The sequence below is a fragment of the Amphiura filiformis genome, chromosome 10 (assembly GCF_039555335.1).
Source record: "Amphiura filiformis chromosome 10, Afil_fr2py, whole genome shotgun sequence".
Taxonomy (NCBI): domain Eukaryota; kingdom Metazoa; phylum Echinodermata; class Ophiuroidea; order Amphilepidida; family Amphiuridae; genus Amphiura; species Amphiura filiformis.
In genome coordinates this window covers 45,896,655-45,914,255 of record NC_092637.1, presented here as the reverse complement: position 1 = coordinate 45,914,255, position 17,601 = coordinate 45,896,655, and the positions used below count along the sequence as shown (strand labels likewise).

Here is a 17,601-nt window from a genome sequence, read left to right as displayed (position 1 = left end):
GACCGCACCTCCCCAAATTGGCAAAAGTATACAAAAAGTCCCAACATTTTAGAATTTGCAAGCGTAGCGAGCAAAAAAATCAGGTTTTTTACGCTTTTTTGGTCAAAAAAGGTCCAAATTTGGGGGAGAAAGTCCACTTTTCACAAAATCAGCACCCCCTAAAAAAAATCCTGCGTACGGGCCTGCCTGTAGGGATATCAACAGCCAGTTACTGTCTTTGGAATATCTTCACTGAATGCTGAAGGTGTTCTACAAGAAACAGTTGATGTCCATCTTCTGAGATAGCAATACCCATTGGGTAATTAAGTCCTGTGATGACACATCCTAGATACTGATCACCATCTGCTGTATACCGATATACAGCTTTAGGGTTGCCACAATTCACAACAAATATCTCGCCATGCTTACTACAGCAGACACCGTGAAGCTTCCACTCAGTGACTTCTTGAGGAGGCTGCACTACTCTGACATTGTTACCAGAGTAATCCATCAGTCGTAGGGTGCAATCATCGTAGGAAGAAACTGCGATATCTCCCTTTGCAGTGATAGCAAGACAGCGTGGTTGTGATGGAGCTTTAAACTTGGATATGAACTGGCCATTTCCATGATGAATAGAGATGGTGCTGCCCTCTAATCCTGCAACAATCCTGCCTTTTGAGTCTACAGCGAGAGTACAAGGGTTTTGTGGTTTATTGTTCATATCACAGGTAGATGCCTTTGGATAGTTCAACCTGTTGCCTTGGCTATCATAAAACAGAATCTCACCCTTGCCAGGGAGGATGTACTTGTTGTCTGCAGTGGTGGCAATTCTATAAAGGGGTGCATCAAAAGGGCCTTGGGATGTGTACTTGACCATACCATCCTTTGAAAATACTTGAATTTTTCTGTAATCACTTGTCACAGCAATATCGCCATCTTTGTTGACTGCAATTTCATATGGGTACTCCAATCCAGGCATGGTACTAAACTGCCCGCTCTGCACCCATTTGTCTCCAGGCTTGAGTACTAGGGTCTGTGCCTTGATCGATAGCACACTAAACACATCAGGAATATCAACCGTATCAGGTGCTCTGAACTCAACATATCCCAGTAACTCTGATGCAGCTTCAGGCTTGGTTATCTCATTTACCTCTTCAAGACTTGCTGACAAGGTAGGGAAGACTGAAGTGATGTCGTAATCGGATCCTGTCTGTGTGACTCTAGTAGCAAGATCGCAGGCACTTTCAAGTTTAGCCAATGTTGTCTGAAGATTTTCCTTGATGTGACCTAGCTCCTTGGCATTCTGGACCTCCACTGACCTGGCATCAACCTCATGTTTCTTGAAGATGGCATCAACCTGCTTGTGGTATTCATTCTTGATCCTTTCCAGGTTCTTCTTGACTTCTTTGGAGGCAGCAGCAAGACTCATCTCAACATCTTCTGTTTTCTTGATGGCATCTTTGCAATAATTCTTCAGATCTTCAGTTCCTTTTGAAAGATCTTTCAGCTTTGCTACCTGTTTCTCTGATGCCTCTTTTAAGCCGGTAACCTCATGTTGGCGGTGACTCAGCACGATACAGTCTCTACAAATAAGCTTCCCACAGGTCTCACAGTAGAACTTCTTTGTCTCACCATCATGATCCTTGCACTTCTGGTATTCTAGCACTGCAGTCACTGGTAGCATAACTTTTTCAGAATGTAGATCATCAATGCTGACAATCTTGTGGTCCTTGTTGGCTTTGAGAGTATCATGTGCAGTGTGGCAGGTTTGGCAGAAGAATTCCTTGCAGTCCATACAGAAGGATGTGGCTTTCTTCAGGTTACAGTTTCCACAGACGGCATCTTGCACAGCTCCTTTTATCTATAACAAAAACATGGGTACAAATTTCATGTTACCGGTACATCATCCATGCTCGGACATTGTCCATGCTTGAATATTCCTATAAAATTGTCTTGACATACTTTTCCATTCAGTATTTGGATATTTATTTTAAAGGCAAATTTCTTTCACAAAATGATGCAATAATGCTAGAATTAATAGCCAAAATGGAGGTACACATGTATTTTAAACCAAATAATGGGGCAATATACACGAAAAAGTAGCTACACTATAAAGATAAAAAGATTTTATCGCGTCTGATGTCACTGTCAATTACGATCCTTGATTGGTTTACACAGGTTAATAGCGCGTAAAAGGAAGACTGATCTACCTGGTACTGATCGGAGAAAAGGAATAGCAGCAAATGGCGAAAAATTACGTACTTTTACAAGGCAAAAAGCAGCTTTTTTAGGCATTGTTGACATGGTACCTTCGTGAAAGAAAGTTTCCTACTATAAGACCTAACTTTTGAGATGGTTTGCATGTTTGAAGGTGCAAAATTAACAATAAGGCGCCCGGTTATACCGCCGCATTCAGCAAGTCATCATCACGACACTTGTAAACAAACCGTGCTCGAATTTGATTGACTGATGACGTCAGACGTGATAAAACCTTTTTTATCTCTGTCTTTAATTATATCAAATCTCATATGTGTGTCTGACAGTTGCCATTGGCTAATAATTGCAAATTATATTACAAAATCTAAAACTAAGATTTTGTAGCAATGAACTTCAAGGTCTTCTTATTCTGCATAATGTCTCAATTTTGCCAAATCTAGATCATTTCTCATGGGTTTTTCACACAAAGTTAAGAATATAAAAATGCTAAAGTACCGCAAAGAGAAAAAAATGTGTCCATTGCATACAAAAAAAAAGTGTGTTTGAAATTATTTAAAAAAAATTTAATTTCTTAACCAAGTTAAAGATCTTATTTGCTTGAAAATAAAAATCTCACACACAGATATGGTCCAAATTCATAATTATCTTTTTTTGTTTTACCACTGCTGTGCCTGTACAAAACAAATATTTCAGGCCATTCTTATTCATGGTCTACATTTTCATAAAAAATAACTCCCTGGACACTATTGGTTATCTAACAGCATTTCTGATTGGTTGATAACTTGAAATGCTCATTTCAATGGCCAATTATGACTAGGCTTTAAACTATTTATGGTCAAACTTGCATTTGCAGATGATCTTATTATTAAAAACCCTCCTTGATTGGTTCAAAATTGGACACAATATTCATTTTGGCCAATCGGCAGGTAGTTCTCATGGGGTTAATGTTTTGTAACTACCATATTTAAGAAGATATGCTTTAGCTCTTGGTGTAGATAATTCATTCAGTAGTTCAAAACATTATTTTGTAAAATAAATCTAATACTGGACTTAGAATTTGCAACTCACTTTGCTACGTTGCGTCCGATGATGTTGTGATGATGCCTGACGAAGTTCGAAGTTTTTGGATGCAACATAGCAAAGTGAGTTGCAAATTTTAGTTCCAGTATTAGATTTGATTTACAAAATAATATGCTTTAGTTATTTACTTACCTTATCCAGTGTATCTTTAAAAGTGTTGATGATGAAATGAGCAGGAAATCCAGACACTCCTTCTCTTGGTACTGCTGTTGGTCTCTTGCAATTGGGACACAACACTTGCTTTTGTCTTCCACAATACCTCTCTAAACAGTCGTGACAGAAACAATGGAGGCAAGGTAGTCCTCTAGGTTTCTTGTATCTATCCAAACAGAGAACACACTCCAAAAGATCACGGTTGAGTTTTTCCACAAGCTTACTGTCCGCCATTTTTGTTAGTAGCAACAGGTGCATTCAGTTGTTATGATAAAAATGTTAGACTGGGCAAATGTCATATCATGTATCACTGTATCACGCAATCAATGATCATTTGATGATTCAATCCACATTGTACCTAACATTGTACCTAACTCGTCATCTCAGTCTACACTTTCAAATGCTTTTATATGTGACACGATCTGGTCCATGGGGGCCAAAGGCGACAAATTTGAAACTGAGATAAAGGTAAAAATATGGAGTAAAAAACAATAAAACACATAAGAAAATAGATGTCAAAAAACTTCATAACTTTAGAACCAAGTATGCTAGACCTTTGGTGTTTTCAGTAAATGATAGCCTATTGTGTGTACAATCTAATATTACAGTAACTCAATTTTCAAAAATGCCTCCTTTGGCCCCCATGGACCATATCGTGTCACATATGAGCAATATTATTTGAAATATCTGATTTACCATATGGTGAGAATTCTCGCACACAGCAACATAATCAATGATGATTCAATCCATACTTTCTATTGGTATTATGATTAGGAGTGATATTATTTGATATTATTTGGAATATCTGATTTACCATATGGTGAGAATTCTCGCACTTAGCAAAGTGGTTTGTTTAGGGGCTGTGCAATAATTATGACACCCCGAAAATTTCCGAACGCCTAGCCAAAAAATCCCTTACCCCTTTCTTGGCTTGCCAAAATGGCTTGCTCCCCTCTCAGTCTGCCAAAAAAACTTTGCCCCCTCCCCTTTGCACATGCCAAATTTTTGGGATCCCAATTTGCAAACCATAAATGGTTTAGATATATGTTGTGAGCGCAGTGAGCAGGAAAATTTGCATATTAAAGCGTTTCCGTAATGTTTTCCTATGCATTTTAGAGTGTTTTATTTGAAAGTCGCCCCATGAATGTGTGCCAAAAATCACTTGCCATACCACTCCTCTCGGCTGGCCAAACATTGCTTGCATCCCCTTTTAGACTTGCCAGAAAATTTTCCCCCCCAATTTTACCCTCCCACAAGAGCTCATAATTATCGCACAGTCCCTTAAACTTCCTCCTATTATGTTCTGTACACACCATATTTGCACAATATAAATTTCAACAAGAACCTGACCTGCACACATGCACACACACAATACACATGTATACAGTTGTATTACATGTACATGAATGACTCCCATCAGGGGTGATTTCATTTTCATGCAATCATTGTTTAAAAAAATCCTGTAAAAGGGAATGTCAATAAGAACCATAATTCTCATGCAAGTATTGTTTACAAAAATTCCAATGTCAATAACATGCATTTGCAAGACTTGCTGATATTCTCCCACAAATTATAATTAGGAAACCATGTTAGTCAATGGTCAGAGCAAAATTATTAGTGACAAATACCGTTCTATTTAGGGGCTATGAGCTCTGGTGGGAGGGTAAAATTGGGGGGTGAAAGAAATTTTTGGCGAGCTGAAAGGGGGGGGAAGGAAGCAATTTTTGACAACCCAAGAGGAGGAGCAAGCAATTTTGTCACACATTCATGGGGCACCAATTAAAATAAAACGCTCTAAAAAGGATTAGGAAAACAGTACGGAAATGCTTAAATATGCAAATTTTCCTGCTATCTGCGCTCACAGCATATATATATATAGACCATATAAGGTTTGCAAATTGGGATCCCCAAATTTTGGCATGTGCAAAGGGTGGGGGGGGCAAAGATTCTTTGGCAGGCCAAGAAGGGGGCCAAGTGATTTTTGGCAGGCAGAGAGGAGGGGGAAAGCAATTTTGGGCACACCATTTGGAAATTTTACCGGGGGCTTATAATTATTGCACAGCCCCTTATGGGGAACCTGTGCTTTCTTCAAACATAGTCTTTCCTGACAGAAAAAAAAACTCCTTAAAAGTTGACACTTATTTTTAAAAATGGGCTATTTTTATTAAAATACATCTTACTATTTTGTATCATATAGAGGAGGAACTTATCAACTTTCTTGATTATTTTGTCTAATTGTGACAAAACAAAGTTACTTTTGCATGGAAAATTATTCAAAAAGTAAGATATGTGATATGAATATATACCAAATGTTGTAATGCAGGGAAAATAGATTTCTCTACAAATGAATGCTGACCCAAGTTTCTAAAATTTCAGGAAAACTTTTTTTTTTTTGTATTTCAAAAAACTGCAAAATATTAACAGATTTTGGTGATTTTAGGGTCATTTGCACAACAAAAAAAAAGCCTGACTGACTGACTGACCCTATTTCAAAGGCCCGCCCTTAATGTATAAGTTCTGCTACATTTAAATACGGATTTGCACGGTTTTTAATATATTTAAAGTTACAACATTTGAATTATAATATTATTATTCTGGTAAGAACACTTTAAAAAACTATAATATAGGCTTTACAAATAAGGCGACATATAAAACCACACCCTGTTTTACAGGCCTACCCAGGTTTTAAGAAATTGGGGAAATCTTTTCCTGTGAAAAATGAATGCCGAGTTGCCGATCCAAATTTTGAAAATTTTAGGAAGGCCTGACCAACCGACCCTACTTGAAAGGTCTGTCTGCCCATTGAACAAGGTTGTTTTTAACACATGATTTACCATTGTACAATTCTTTTGAAAATCATTGTAAATCTCTATACATGTTACAAGCTTGCTTACACTGTTAAGATGCTGGGAAATTTTTACACAACATTAGTTCAACAGTAAACATTTCAAATTTGGATAAAAATATTCCAATTAACACAATAGATTTTACCCAATAACTGAATTGCTCATAGTTGAACATCTTGGGTAAAAAATACACAACATTTTTACAGTGTATTTTTACTATAGTTGCTATACAATACTATTTTTTTTAACACAGTGAGTATTGTTTCTTACTTGTGATAATATACTGACATACCTGTACATTTACTTAGTTTCTTAATAAATCCTTTATTAAAGCCATATTATAACATTTCTGTAAAAATAGATTAGTATTTATTTTCCATAAAATGTTAGCTTTTACTGTCAGATATGTCCCCTTTTAATTTTGAGCAGAACAAGTGAGGTAAAGCATAGAAAATTGGAATTTACTAGTAACGCCCATGCATGTTACTCCCGCGGTTGTAATACGGTATCCGATATTCAAAATCCCGGATTTTGACAAAACTACAGTGTCTTGATTTTTGCAGAGTATCTTTATTGACTAAAGTACATTACAATTGTGTAAAAACCAGAATAAAAAAAAATTTGAGGGCGTTCTACTCAGCAAATGTTATAATATGGCTTTAAGTCTAGGTTATAGTACATCTCTTAGAGCTTAATTAGGCCCAACAAAATGGTTACATCATAATTGGCTGCAAAAAAAACAATAGGTAGGTTGGGAAATTATTTAATGCATTTTCTTTTACACATATTTTGCAATGATTTTTCTAATTGCAACCGAAAGGAAAATAAATTTGTGTGCTTTTCCTGACCCTAAGTATTTTTGTCCTTCTAAAGATTAGGGTAGGTCAAATTAGACCAAAATGCCAAATTGACAAATGCTTGATCATTTTATGGTAAAAAATTGTGCGATTTTGGAGTGAATTTAAATGGAAATACTGCCTGTTTTTAATCAAATATGCATTTAATAAATAAAATGAGTAAATAACAAGTATAAAATGTCCTTGATACTGTCCAAATTTAAGGTTTCTTCTGAAAAAGTGACTGAAAAAAAAAACCTGACCCAAGATTTCTAATTTTTTGGGTCGGTCGCTGAGGGCAACCAAACATATTTTTTTTGGCCTTATATCGATGTAGCATTTTGCTTGGCCTTACTTGTTTACCTATTACTTTACTTTTTACTTTGTTAACAATGCTTACTCAGTTACTCACTCACTTGACTCACTCTCTCACTTGAATACTTTACTTGACCACTTACTGTCTCACTTAACTCACTCATTTGACTCACTTACTCACTCAGTGAGTCATTTGACTACCGATGCTTACTCACTCACTGGACTATTTACTTACATAAAATAAATCAAATAAATATTCACATTTATACAGCACCTTTCACATATATTAACTCTCTCCACGCGGGTGTCGACTGCAGACGACAATTTAAAAAAAAATGTCAAAAATGTCAGAATTGTAAATTTTCATTACCATATTTGGAATCAGAATGAAAAATGCATTAAAATGAGTACAAACAAGCCTAGTATTGGTTCTGTGGTTCTCTAGATAGGTCTTCATATTTTGAGTAAATATCTCAAAACCTGGGGGGACTTTTTTATGTTGAAGGCTATGGCTAGCACGCAGAGCATTAAAGGTCTATATAATTATTTCTTATCATTAGAATATGTCAGCTGCTATACAATGCCCAAGGCATTTGTGTAGCACTCAATTAGAGGTTAATAACTGCGCATCGGTTATTTGGAGGGCATTGTGGAAAATCTAAACATTTTGCCTTTGGAACCGAGGAATATTCCAAGGTCCAAAGCAAAATGTTTATATTTTTCACAATGCCCGACATATTACCGATGCAAAGTTATTAACCTCATTCATAACCGTCATCTCTTCACTTTACAAAATAACACATAATTATCCTCAAAAATAAACAATTTTTATGTTTTGCCTTTCCAAAAATTGATCATGCTAAAACAGGACGACCAATAACAGAAGTGCGAATCACAATCTGTGCAAATATGGTATCGCGCAATTGGCTTGACGCACAACATGACGCGCCCTGAGGTTACTAATATTTACGCTGACAGCGGGGAAGTCCACTGTTGAATATTATAGTAACCGCGTTCAACGTTTGCGTTTGGGCAAATAAATAAAAATGATTGGATCGCATGTATCGCGTATATTAATGAGGTTATGAATGGACAATATTCATAACAGATCCCTAGTGAGATAAAGCGCCTTGCTCAAGTCCACAACATGATGGCACTGTCAGGGCTCGAACCCATAAACCTCTGATTGCAAGGCAGAGCCTGAGCCTGTACCGATGCAGCACCATGCCCCCGAACTTGACTACTTACTCACTTGACTATGCACTTACTCACTTTACTTTCTACCGCATGTATCAATACTTCGATTCTGTAAGTCTTGAGTGAAGTAAAAACTAAATTACTTTTAAACAGGGTTCCCATGGTCCATGAAAGTCCTTGAAAGTCCTTGAATTAGAAAACACCTTTGAAGTCCTGGAAATTTGCACAAGGTCCTTGAAAATTGGAATTTTACCTAAAATATAATGTTGACCAAATTTGGGGAGTGGAGAGGAGCTGTCACTTTTGTGTTTTTGTTTTGTTGCAGCTTTTTGTGTTGTGGTAAGTCCTTTAAAATCAAACTTTTGGACCTTGAAAGTCCTTGAAAAGTCCTTGAAATTTAAAGGCTTCAAGGTGTGGGAACCCTGTTTTAAAGCATGCCAAAACAAATGCATGATAAATACAAAGTACTTGACATATATTTGACCAGGTCTATGATACATTTACTGCAAAAAAGGAAATCTTCTCGGAACATGAATTTTCAAACATTTTGCAAAAATAAAACCTGAAAACATGTTCTTTTACATATGTCTATATAAGAAAATTCAAAATTACAAATTTAAAAACTAGGGAATTAGTCCAAAATCGGCAAAGTGCAAAAGATTACATTCGCAAATATTACCACTATTACAGTAATTTATTTTTGTGATGATCTCTCAATTTTTAAAGAAAATTTTTCACAAATTTTGATCATAATATCATTGGCCTATGCTGCTTGGTAATGGTGAACATACATGTAGGTGTGGTACAAAATTTCAGTTTACCATCTCAATATTGTTACTACCAAATAATTTGCTATCTAATGAAGATAGTTAGTAACAGTTCGTTTTCGTTAACATCCTTTCAAGCCACCAGCGTGACGAGCGCCATCTTTTTGATATATATTTCAGCTGCAAATAAATATAACGCTGTCCATCCTTTAAGATAGCAGGCCAGTACCTGTAGGAATATCATAAGGCAGTTATTGTCTTTGGAATATCTTCACTGCAGCCTGACTGAATTCTACTAGAAATAGTTGTTGTCCATCTTCTGAGATAGCAATACTCATTGGGTTATCAAGTCCTGTGATGGCACATCCGAGACACAGCTCACCATCTGCTGTGTAACGATACACAGCTATAGGTTTACCATGGTTCGCAACAAATAGCTCACCTTGCTTACTACAGCAGACACTATATGGTTTCCACTCAGTGACTTCTTGAGGAGGCTGCACTACTCTGACATTGTTACCAGAGTAATCCATCAGTCGTAGGGTGCAATCATCGTAGGAAGAAACTGCAATATCTCCCTTTGCAGTTATACCAATCCAGCGTGGTTGCGATGGAGCTATAAACTTGGATATGAACTGGCCATTTCCATGATGAATAGAGATTGTGCTGCCCATTAATCCTGCCACAATCCTGCCTGTTGTGTCAACAGCAAAAGCGAAAGGGTATCGAGGTTTATTGTTCATATCAGAGGTAGATGCCTTGGGATAGTTCAACCTGTTGCCTTGGCTATCATGAAACAGAATCTCACCCTTGCCAGAGAGGATGTATTTGTCGTCTGCAGTGGTGGCAATTCTATAAACATCTACATCAAAAGGGCCTTGGAAGGTGTACTTGACTTTACCATCCTTTGAGAATACTATGCAAGTTTGTCGACTTGTCACAGCAATATCACCATCTTTGTTGACTGCAATTCCACGTGGTTGATCCAATCCAGGCTTGGTACTGAACTGTCCACTCTGCACCCATTTGTCTCCAGGCTTTAGCGTCAGCACACCAAGTAAGTCAGGAACGTCAACCATTGCAGGTGCCCTGAGGTCAACATATCCCAGTAACTCTGATGCAGCTTCAGGCTTGTTCATCTCATTTACCTCTTCAAGACTTGCTGACAAGGTAGGGAAGACTGATGTGATGTCGTAATCAGACCCTGTCTGTGTGACTCTAGCAGCAAGATCGAAGGCACTTTCAAGTTTAGCCATTGTTGTCTGAAGATTATCCTTGATGTGACCTAGCTCCTTGGCATTCTGGACCTCCACTGACCTGGCATCAACCTCATGTTTCTTGAAGATGGCATCAACTTGCTTGTGGTATTCATTCTTGATCCTTTCCAGGTTCTTCTTGACTTCTTTGGAGGCAGCAGAAAGACTCTTCTCTACATCTTCTGTTTTCTTGATGGCATCTTTGCAATCCTTCTTCAGATCTTCACTTCCTTTTGAGAGATCTTTCAGTTTTGCAACCTGCTTCTCTGATGCTTCTTTCAAGCTGATGTACTGATGTTGGAGGTGACTCAGCATGATACAGTCTCTACAGATAAGCTTCCCACAGGTCTCACAGTAGAACTTCTTTGCCTCGCCTTCATGATCCTTGCACTTCTCATCTTTTGATGCAGTCACTGGTAGCATAACTTTCCCAGAGCGAAGATCTTCAACACTGACAATCTTGTGGTCCTTGTTGGCTTTGAGAGTATCATGTGCAGTGTCGCAGGTTTGGCAGAAGAATTCCTTGCAGTTCATACAGTAGGATGTGGCTTTCTTCAGGTTGCAGTTTCCACAGACGGCATCTTGCACAGCTCCTTTTGCCTAAAACAAAAACATTGGTACAAATTTCAGGTTACGTCTCCTGTTTTTAAGTTATATGCTCAGAGATTCCTATAAAACTGTCTTGACATACTTCTCCATGAATTAGTAAATTTGGATATTTATCTTCTTTCACAGAATGATACAATAATGTTACAACTGCCAAAATGGATGTTTTCTACACATATACATTCTAAGTCAAATAAATGGGGCAATATACACAAGAAAGCAGCTACACAATCAAATCTCATTTATGTGTGTCCATCAGTTGCCATTGGCTTTTAATTTAAGCTTTTGTAGCAAGGAACTTCAAGCTCTGTTATCCACATGGAATTTTAGCATATCAATGCACATCCCAATCATGTGAAAGTCAGAAATTTGAAAAAAAAAAAAATAAGGGTGTTGTTGTTATTCTACCATAATATTTCACAGTTTTGCCAAATCATTTCTCATGGCTAGTCAAGTAAAGGATTTAAAATGGAAAAATACTGCAAAGAGAACAAATTTTACCATTACATCAAAACAAAGCAGAGAGTTGTCTCTGAAACTGTAAAAAATTAAAATTTCTTAACAAAGTTAAAGACTTTTTTGCTTGAAAATGACATCTCACACACAAATATAGTCCAAATTCCTTATTATCTTTTTTGTTTTCATACACATTTTCTTTATAAATCTTTTAAGGGCATTTTGGATGGATACTGCATTTCAATGTAATGGGTCATAATTCTATAAAAATCTCTGAGAATGAATCAACTTAAAAGAAATAATGGTCATCTTATTTATACTAGCCAACTTTCTTGTGACTATTAATTTAGCATCAACTTCATACTTCCTATAAATGGGCTATTCCAGAAAATAAGTGCAATCAATCAAAGAAATGTCCGGATTTCCAAGTCTACTTTCTGAAAACGTTGTTACAAATTTCTGGTTACATCTTCCATTTTCAAGTGGTATGTTCAGAGATTCCAATAAAATTCAGAGTTGTTGATTTTCTTGATTTTTTTTTAAAGATTTGAAAATCAGATTAAAAAAAAATTAAATCAGATTTTCACTTTATATTTAAATCAATTAAAAAAATCCATGAAATGTTTATAACCAATGCTATACCCCATAAAGCCAAAAGGAACCAGTGAAATGCTAGACATGCGCAATCCTATCAGGTATTTACCAAAAAAATTGAAACATGGTCTAAAATCTTTTTGATTCCCCCTTCATGTCCTAAAAGAGAAAAAAAAAAAAATATGTTATTGGAGCTATGGACATTTGGAGTACTCATTGGAATCATAGTGTTACGCTCCAAATTGTAAAGGGCACACATTTTGTTGATTTGAAGCTTGGGAGTACACAATGGAATACTTAGTATTCATGCACGCAGACTGCGCAACAAAAATGCAATGCGCATGCCTTGTCGTACATTTTACCCTTGACTTTTATCCGCAGAATTGTTTGATTCCCCCCTATTAATTTTTAAGGCTCAACTTGTTTTTGATCCCCTCTATATTTTCCAACCCCCACCAAAGTATTTATGAACACTCCCAATGTGATGGTTCACAAAATAATATACATTCTATAAAAATCTCTAAGAATGAATGTACTTAGCTTTTTTAAAATATGAGTACATATCTATTAAGTTGAAAAGAAATATGGCCAGCTTTTACAGGCCAACGTATTTGTGACCAGTGATATTTTTAAGAAGTTGTACACATTAATTTCATACTTCCTATAATGGAAGAGTTGCATAACCTGGGAGGACCATTTACTCCATATTAGGCATGATCATCGTCCTCCGACCCCCGAATTAAATGTGCCAGCAGATTATAATAGGTAAACTTCCAATTCCCCCCCCCCCCATGCACAGGTATACTTCTCTTACCATCCCCATCAATTGCCAAAGGCTGTATGTACAACTGTCATGGAATATTTACTGTTAGGACATTTTAGTGGAAGAACATTTTGGACATTGATATGAATGGTCTAGATATTTATAAAAAAATATAAATGTTTTTGTAACTATCATATTTGATAAAATATGTTATGACTGTTGATTTACCTGATCCAGTGTGTCATTTAAAGTGTTGATGATGAAATGAGCAGGGAATCCAGACACTCCTTCTTTTGGTACTGCTGTTGGTCTCTTGCAATTTGGACACAACACATTCTTCTGTCCCTTACAGTAACTCTCCAAGCAGCTGTGACAGAAGCAATGGAGGCATGGTAGTCCTCTGGGTTTCTTATATCGATCCAAACAGATCCCACACTCCAAAAGATCCCGACGGATTGCTTCCGCAAGCTGACTTTCAGCCATGTTTGTAGAAAAGAAGTGTATTTATTTGTTAATGCAAAAGTAGCACCACCACTTGGCAATCAGGCAGGGTTTCTATGTTGCACCGTTACAGAATTTGAGAAGTTTACTTTTTAATTTATTCTTGTTGTAATCAAAATTCAGGTATTTTCATCTTCTTTAATCAGGTGAAAAAAGCATCTCCAAAATGTACCTTCTTTGCAGAATTTACCTTTTTTTACTGCTTATAAATATTTCAAAATAAAAACATCATCAGGTTTCACGTGCCAATTATTGTATTTGTTATGATATAGGGCCTATTACTAACTGTGCAAACAAAATAATGTTGATATTTTGATAATCTGTTGATAACTTTTCAGGTGACATTGAATCAGCATATGCAAGTATTAATAGCTACTGATTTAGATAAATCTGTCATCAAACAATTATTCAAATAAAAAGAAATAGGCCAAAAACATAGGCCTGGCTACTGATAGAAAAAACCTATTTTTTTAATAATAATATATGAGCCTGTTTTGCCAAATAAAACATGGCTAAATCCTCATCTTTTAGTTCAACCTACAATAGCCCTACTAGCATAGGGCCTTGCTATATCATAACACTTTGCTATATCCATTCCAAAAACTGCTGAACTCAGTTAATGGGTTTTAGCGGTTCTCGGATATAGTGTGTTTAAAAGGTCCTATAGTAGGGCTAACCTACAATGTAATTGGGAATAAAAAATTCGTGATTTTCTCATGTTTGCAAACATTCATATCAATTCAATTAAATATGCCGCTGCTATAAAAGAGACCTGTTTTAAAACATACTGTTTTGTGTAGGGGTGTACTTGTAAAAAGGAAATTTGTTGTGGGACACAAGAGCACATAAGACAGCAATTTGCATTCTGAATACGAGGAATACCCTTCTGATATCAAATCATTTTGATTTTTTGAAATTGCAAATTATTAAAAATGGATATTTTACTTATTTTTGATATTTAACAGTCCTTGAAGTATACTTAAAGTGTATAGCTATGTAGCTTGGAAGAAAAGCCATCCATCATTTGAAAATTTTGACCATCATATTCAAAAGGTAAAAATTTTCATTTGATCACTGGCTTTTCATCCCATCCCAGCTACATACACTTTAAGCACACATCATTAGTTTACTTTCGAGGACTGTTAGATATCAAAAATTTAAAAAATATAAAATTTTAATAATTTGCCATAAAATATGTTAAATATCAAATTTTAATAATTTGCCATAAAATATCTTAAATATCAATTTTTCATCATTTGCCATAAAATGCATATTTATAAGTTTCAAAACTATTTGATATCAGAAGGACATTCTTCGTATTCAATATGTCTGATGTGTACTGTCCAAACCCTTTATTTTGATTGGTTAATTGTGTAATTATGTATCATGTAGTTAACAAATCACAGGCTCTTCAAGGCAGTTGTACCCATGAATTAATACCAATTTCTCTCTCATTAATTTGTAGTCACACCGGCGCCAACAACTCCACCCATTCCAAGTGTATGTGAAGAATTTGAATTTGAATGTGCCAATGGGGAGTGTATTTATTCATTTTTGACATGTGATGGAAATTTGGACTGTACGGATGGTAGCGATGAAGTAGGCTGTCAAGGTGAGCATCGGGCCTAGGGCTGTCATCGGCAAGCTTTTGGCTTGGCGACATGTTAGGAAAAAGTAAATCCCGATGTCAACACGTTGTCGTCAAAGACAACAGATCAGATCAACCAAATTGACCAAAAGTATGAAAAAATTCCAAAAAAGTAGGGATTACCATTGAATACGCGCTATGCTTGCTCATTAACATAAAATGCGCTCTCAAATAAGGGCAGTCTGGGAGATGGTGCAGTATTCCATTTTTTGTTCACTTATTAAACTTTTGCAGCTTAGCCATCGCAATCATTGTGTGATGCTGCCATGCTCGAGCATACTGCTACATGCCTGGTAAAACATTTTTTTTCCTTCTTGCTTGTCGACAATTTGACTAGTATTGTTGACTGTCGGGAAAATGTGCCTTGTCGACAAGGAGGGATCTTCCACAGAGTATCAAATGGAATTGGTTAATGTGATAATTCCATTTGAAATTCATACTCCCTCTGTGGAAGATATTTCCAACTTCTTCCACAGGGAGAGTATAGCCTCTAAATGGATTTGCCCATTTGAGCATGAATTTGTCTTGTGAATCATTGGTTATGATTGGTCAGTAAGTGAGGTATGGGTGATGGATGCAATAGGTATGAGTGGTCTGATCTTAGCTTATGGTCTGAGCACATATGGTCTGAGCACATGGTCTGTGGATAAAGTTGAAGTGTTGGAGCTACAACCATGGCCAAAATGTGTTGGGACACTTATGGAAAACGTACACTATATTATGGCCTTATTTCCGTTATATTAACGTGATAAAGTGGAGGTTTCTTTGGTGTCAAGCTTCAACCCTTTCCTAACACCCAACCCTCCTCCTTCCCCACCAATCAATGTTGGGTGCCACTATAGGCGTGTGTGACCAAAAAAGTAGGGTTCAACATTGATTGGGGGAAGTGGGGGCTTATTTACATTACCCTATCAAACCTTCCCAACACTTATGGCCAGCATTGTAGTAGTTTGAGAGAGAAAGACTGCAGAGATATAACAGACTAGATATTTGTTATCATGATATAGTGTATTTATTCCTGGCTCCACTCTACTATATATATAGCAAATGCGCACATCTGAACCATGCTCATTTGATCTTCAATAAGGTAGTGTTGGCATCATTCAAAAGAAGAGAATAAGAACCCTTCACACAAATTAAAGCATTGATTTATGTTTTTCTTATCCTAACAGACACCACAACCCTAGTACCACCACCACCACCAGTAACCACTCCGCCAAAACCGCCAACCACACCACCAACCCAAGGTAAGTTACTTTAGGTGAAGGTGTTGCTATTTTATTTCTGATCCTAACAGATACCACTTTCCTTTTTTTTCAACCCTCCCACCACCATCACCACCAACCACACCGCCAAGGCGCCAACCCAAGGAAAATTACTTAGATGAAGGTGTTTCTATTTTATTTCTGATCCTAGCAGACACGATCACTCTACCTTCCACAACCCTCCCACCACCATCGCCACCGACCACCAAATCAATTCATATTCCTATCTATTTGTAATGGGTACAGGTTTTTGTCCGAGCGGTGAATTTGAATGTTACGATGGTACCTGCATACCTGACTATTGGTATTGCGACAGTTTTATTGACTGTTCAGATAGAAGTGATGAACCTGTGGGTTGTTACTGTGGAATTAATGAACTTGTATGTGATGACGGTGGATGCTTTGATGCAAATTCGGTGTGTGACGGTAAAGCAGATTGTGATGATGGCAGTGACGAAGAAACCTGTGGCTACACTACGATATCCATGGTTACTGAAGAATTGGTCACTGATATATCACCTACAGAAACCATAACTGTTGTACCAGGTACCTGGGTATTTGTTGTTTGAGTGGTTGCTACTTGCTGCAATGCTAAACGCTGAGAGCTCAAAATGAAGGCATGACTCAACCTGAAGATTAAGCCAGAAGTGGAGCTAGCTTAATTGCATCCCAAATATCTCTTGCCCTAAATTACACATGGTCGCATGTCACAAGGTGGGCATGCAAAATATGGTGGCAGTGTTAGGTTTTTCTGCATGATGAAGTTGATAAAATTATGTACATTTATCTTCACAACCCCTACTTTTGTGTCTCTCACCCAAAATTACGCATAATTATGGCCTGGTCGGCGCATGTCACAAGGTGGGCATGCAAAAAGAGTGGTGATAGAGATTTTCATCATGGCACAGTTGATAAAATGATGTACATGTATCTTTTCAACCTCTGCTCTTGTATATCTCACCCCAAATTACTCATAATTATTAGCACTTGGTTGCATGTCACAAGGTGCGCATGCAAAAAGGGTGATGGTGTTATGTTTTTCTCATGGTGCAGTTGATAAAATGATGTATCTTTACAACCCCTACCCTGTATCTCTCAACCCAAATTAAAGCATAATTAGTG

The 17,601-nt window shown here is 36.9% G+C and overlaps 1 protein-coding gene across 3 annotated transcripts in view; it reads left to right on the top strand.

Moving 5' to 3' along the window:
• Positions 1–17,601, top strand: part of LOC140162942 (uncharacterized) — a 179,397-nt gene that overhangs the window by 85,310 nt on the left and 76,486 nt on the right. For all 3 annotated transcript variants that reach the window (XM_072186259.1, XM_072186258.1, XM_072186256.1), the window contains 3 exons: positions 15,032–15,178; positions 16,387–16,461; positions 16,726–17,025. In XM_072186259.1, the coding sequence (XP_072042360.1) occupies positions 15,032–15,178; positions 16,387–16,461; positions 16,726–17,025 (522 nt within the window). The remainder of the gene's footprint in view (positions 1–15,031; positions 15,179–16,386; positions 16,462–16,725; positions 17,026–17,601) is intronic.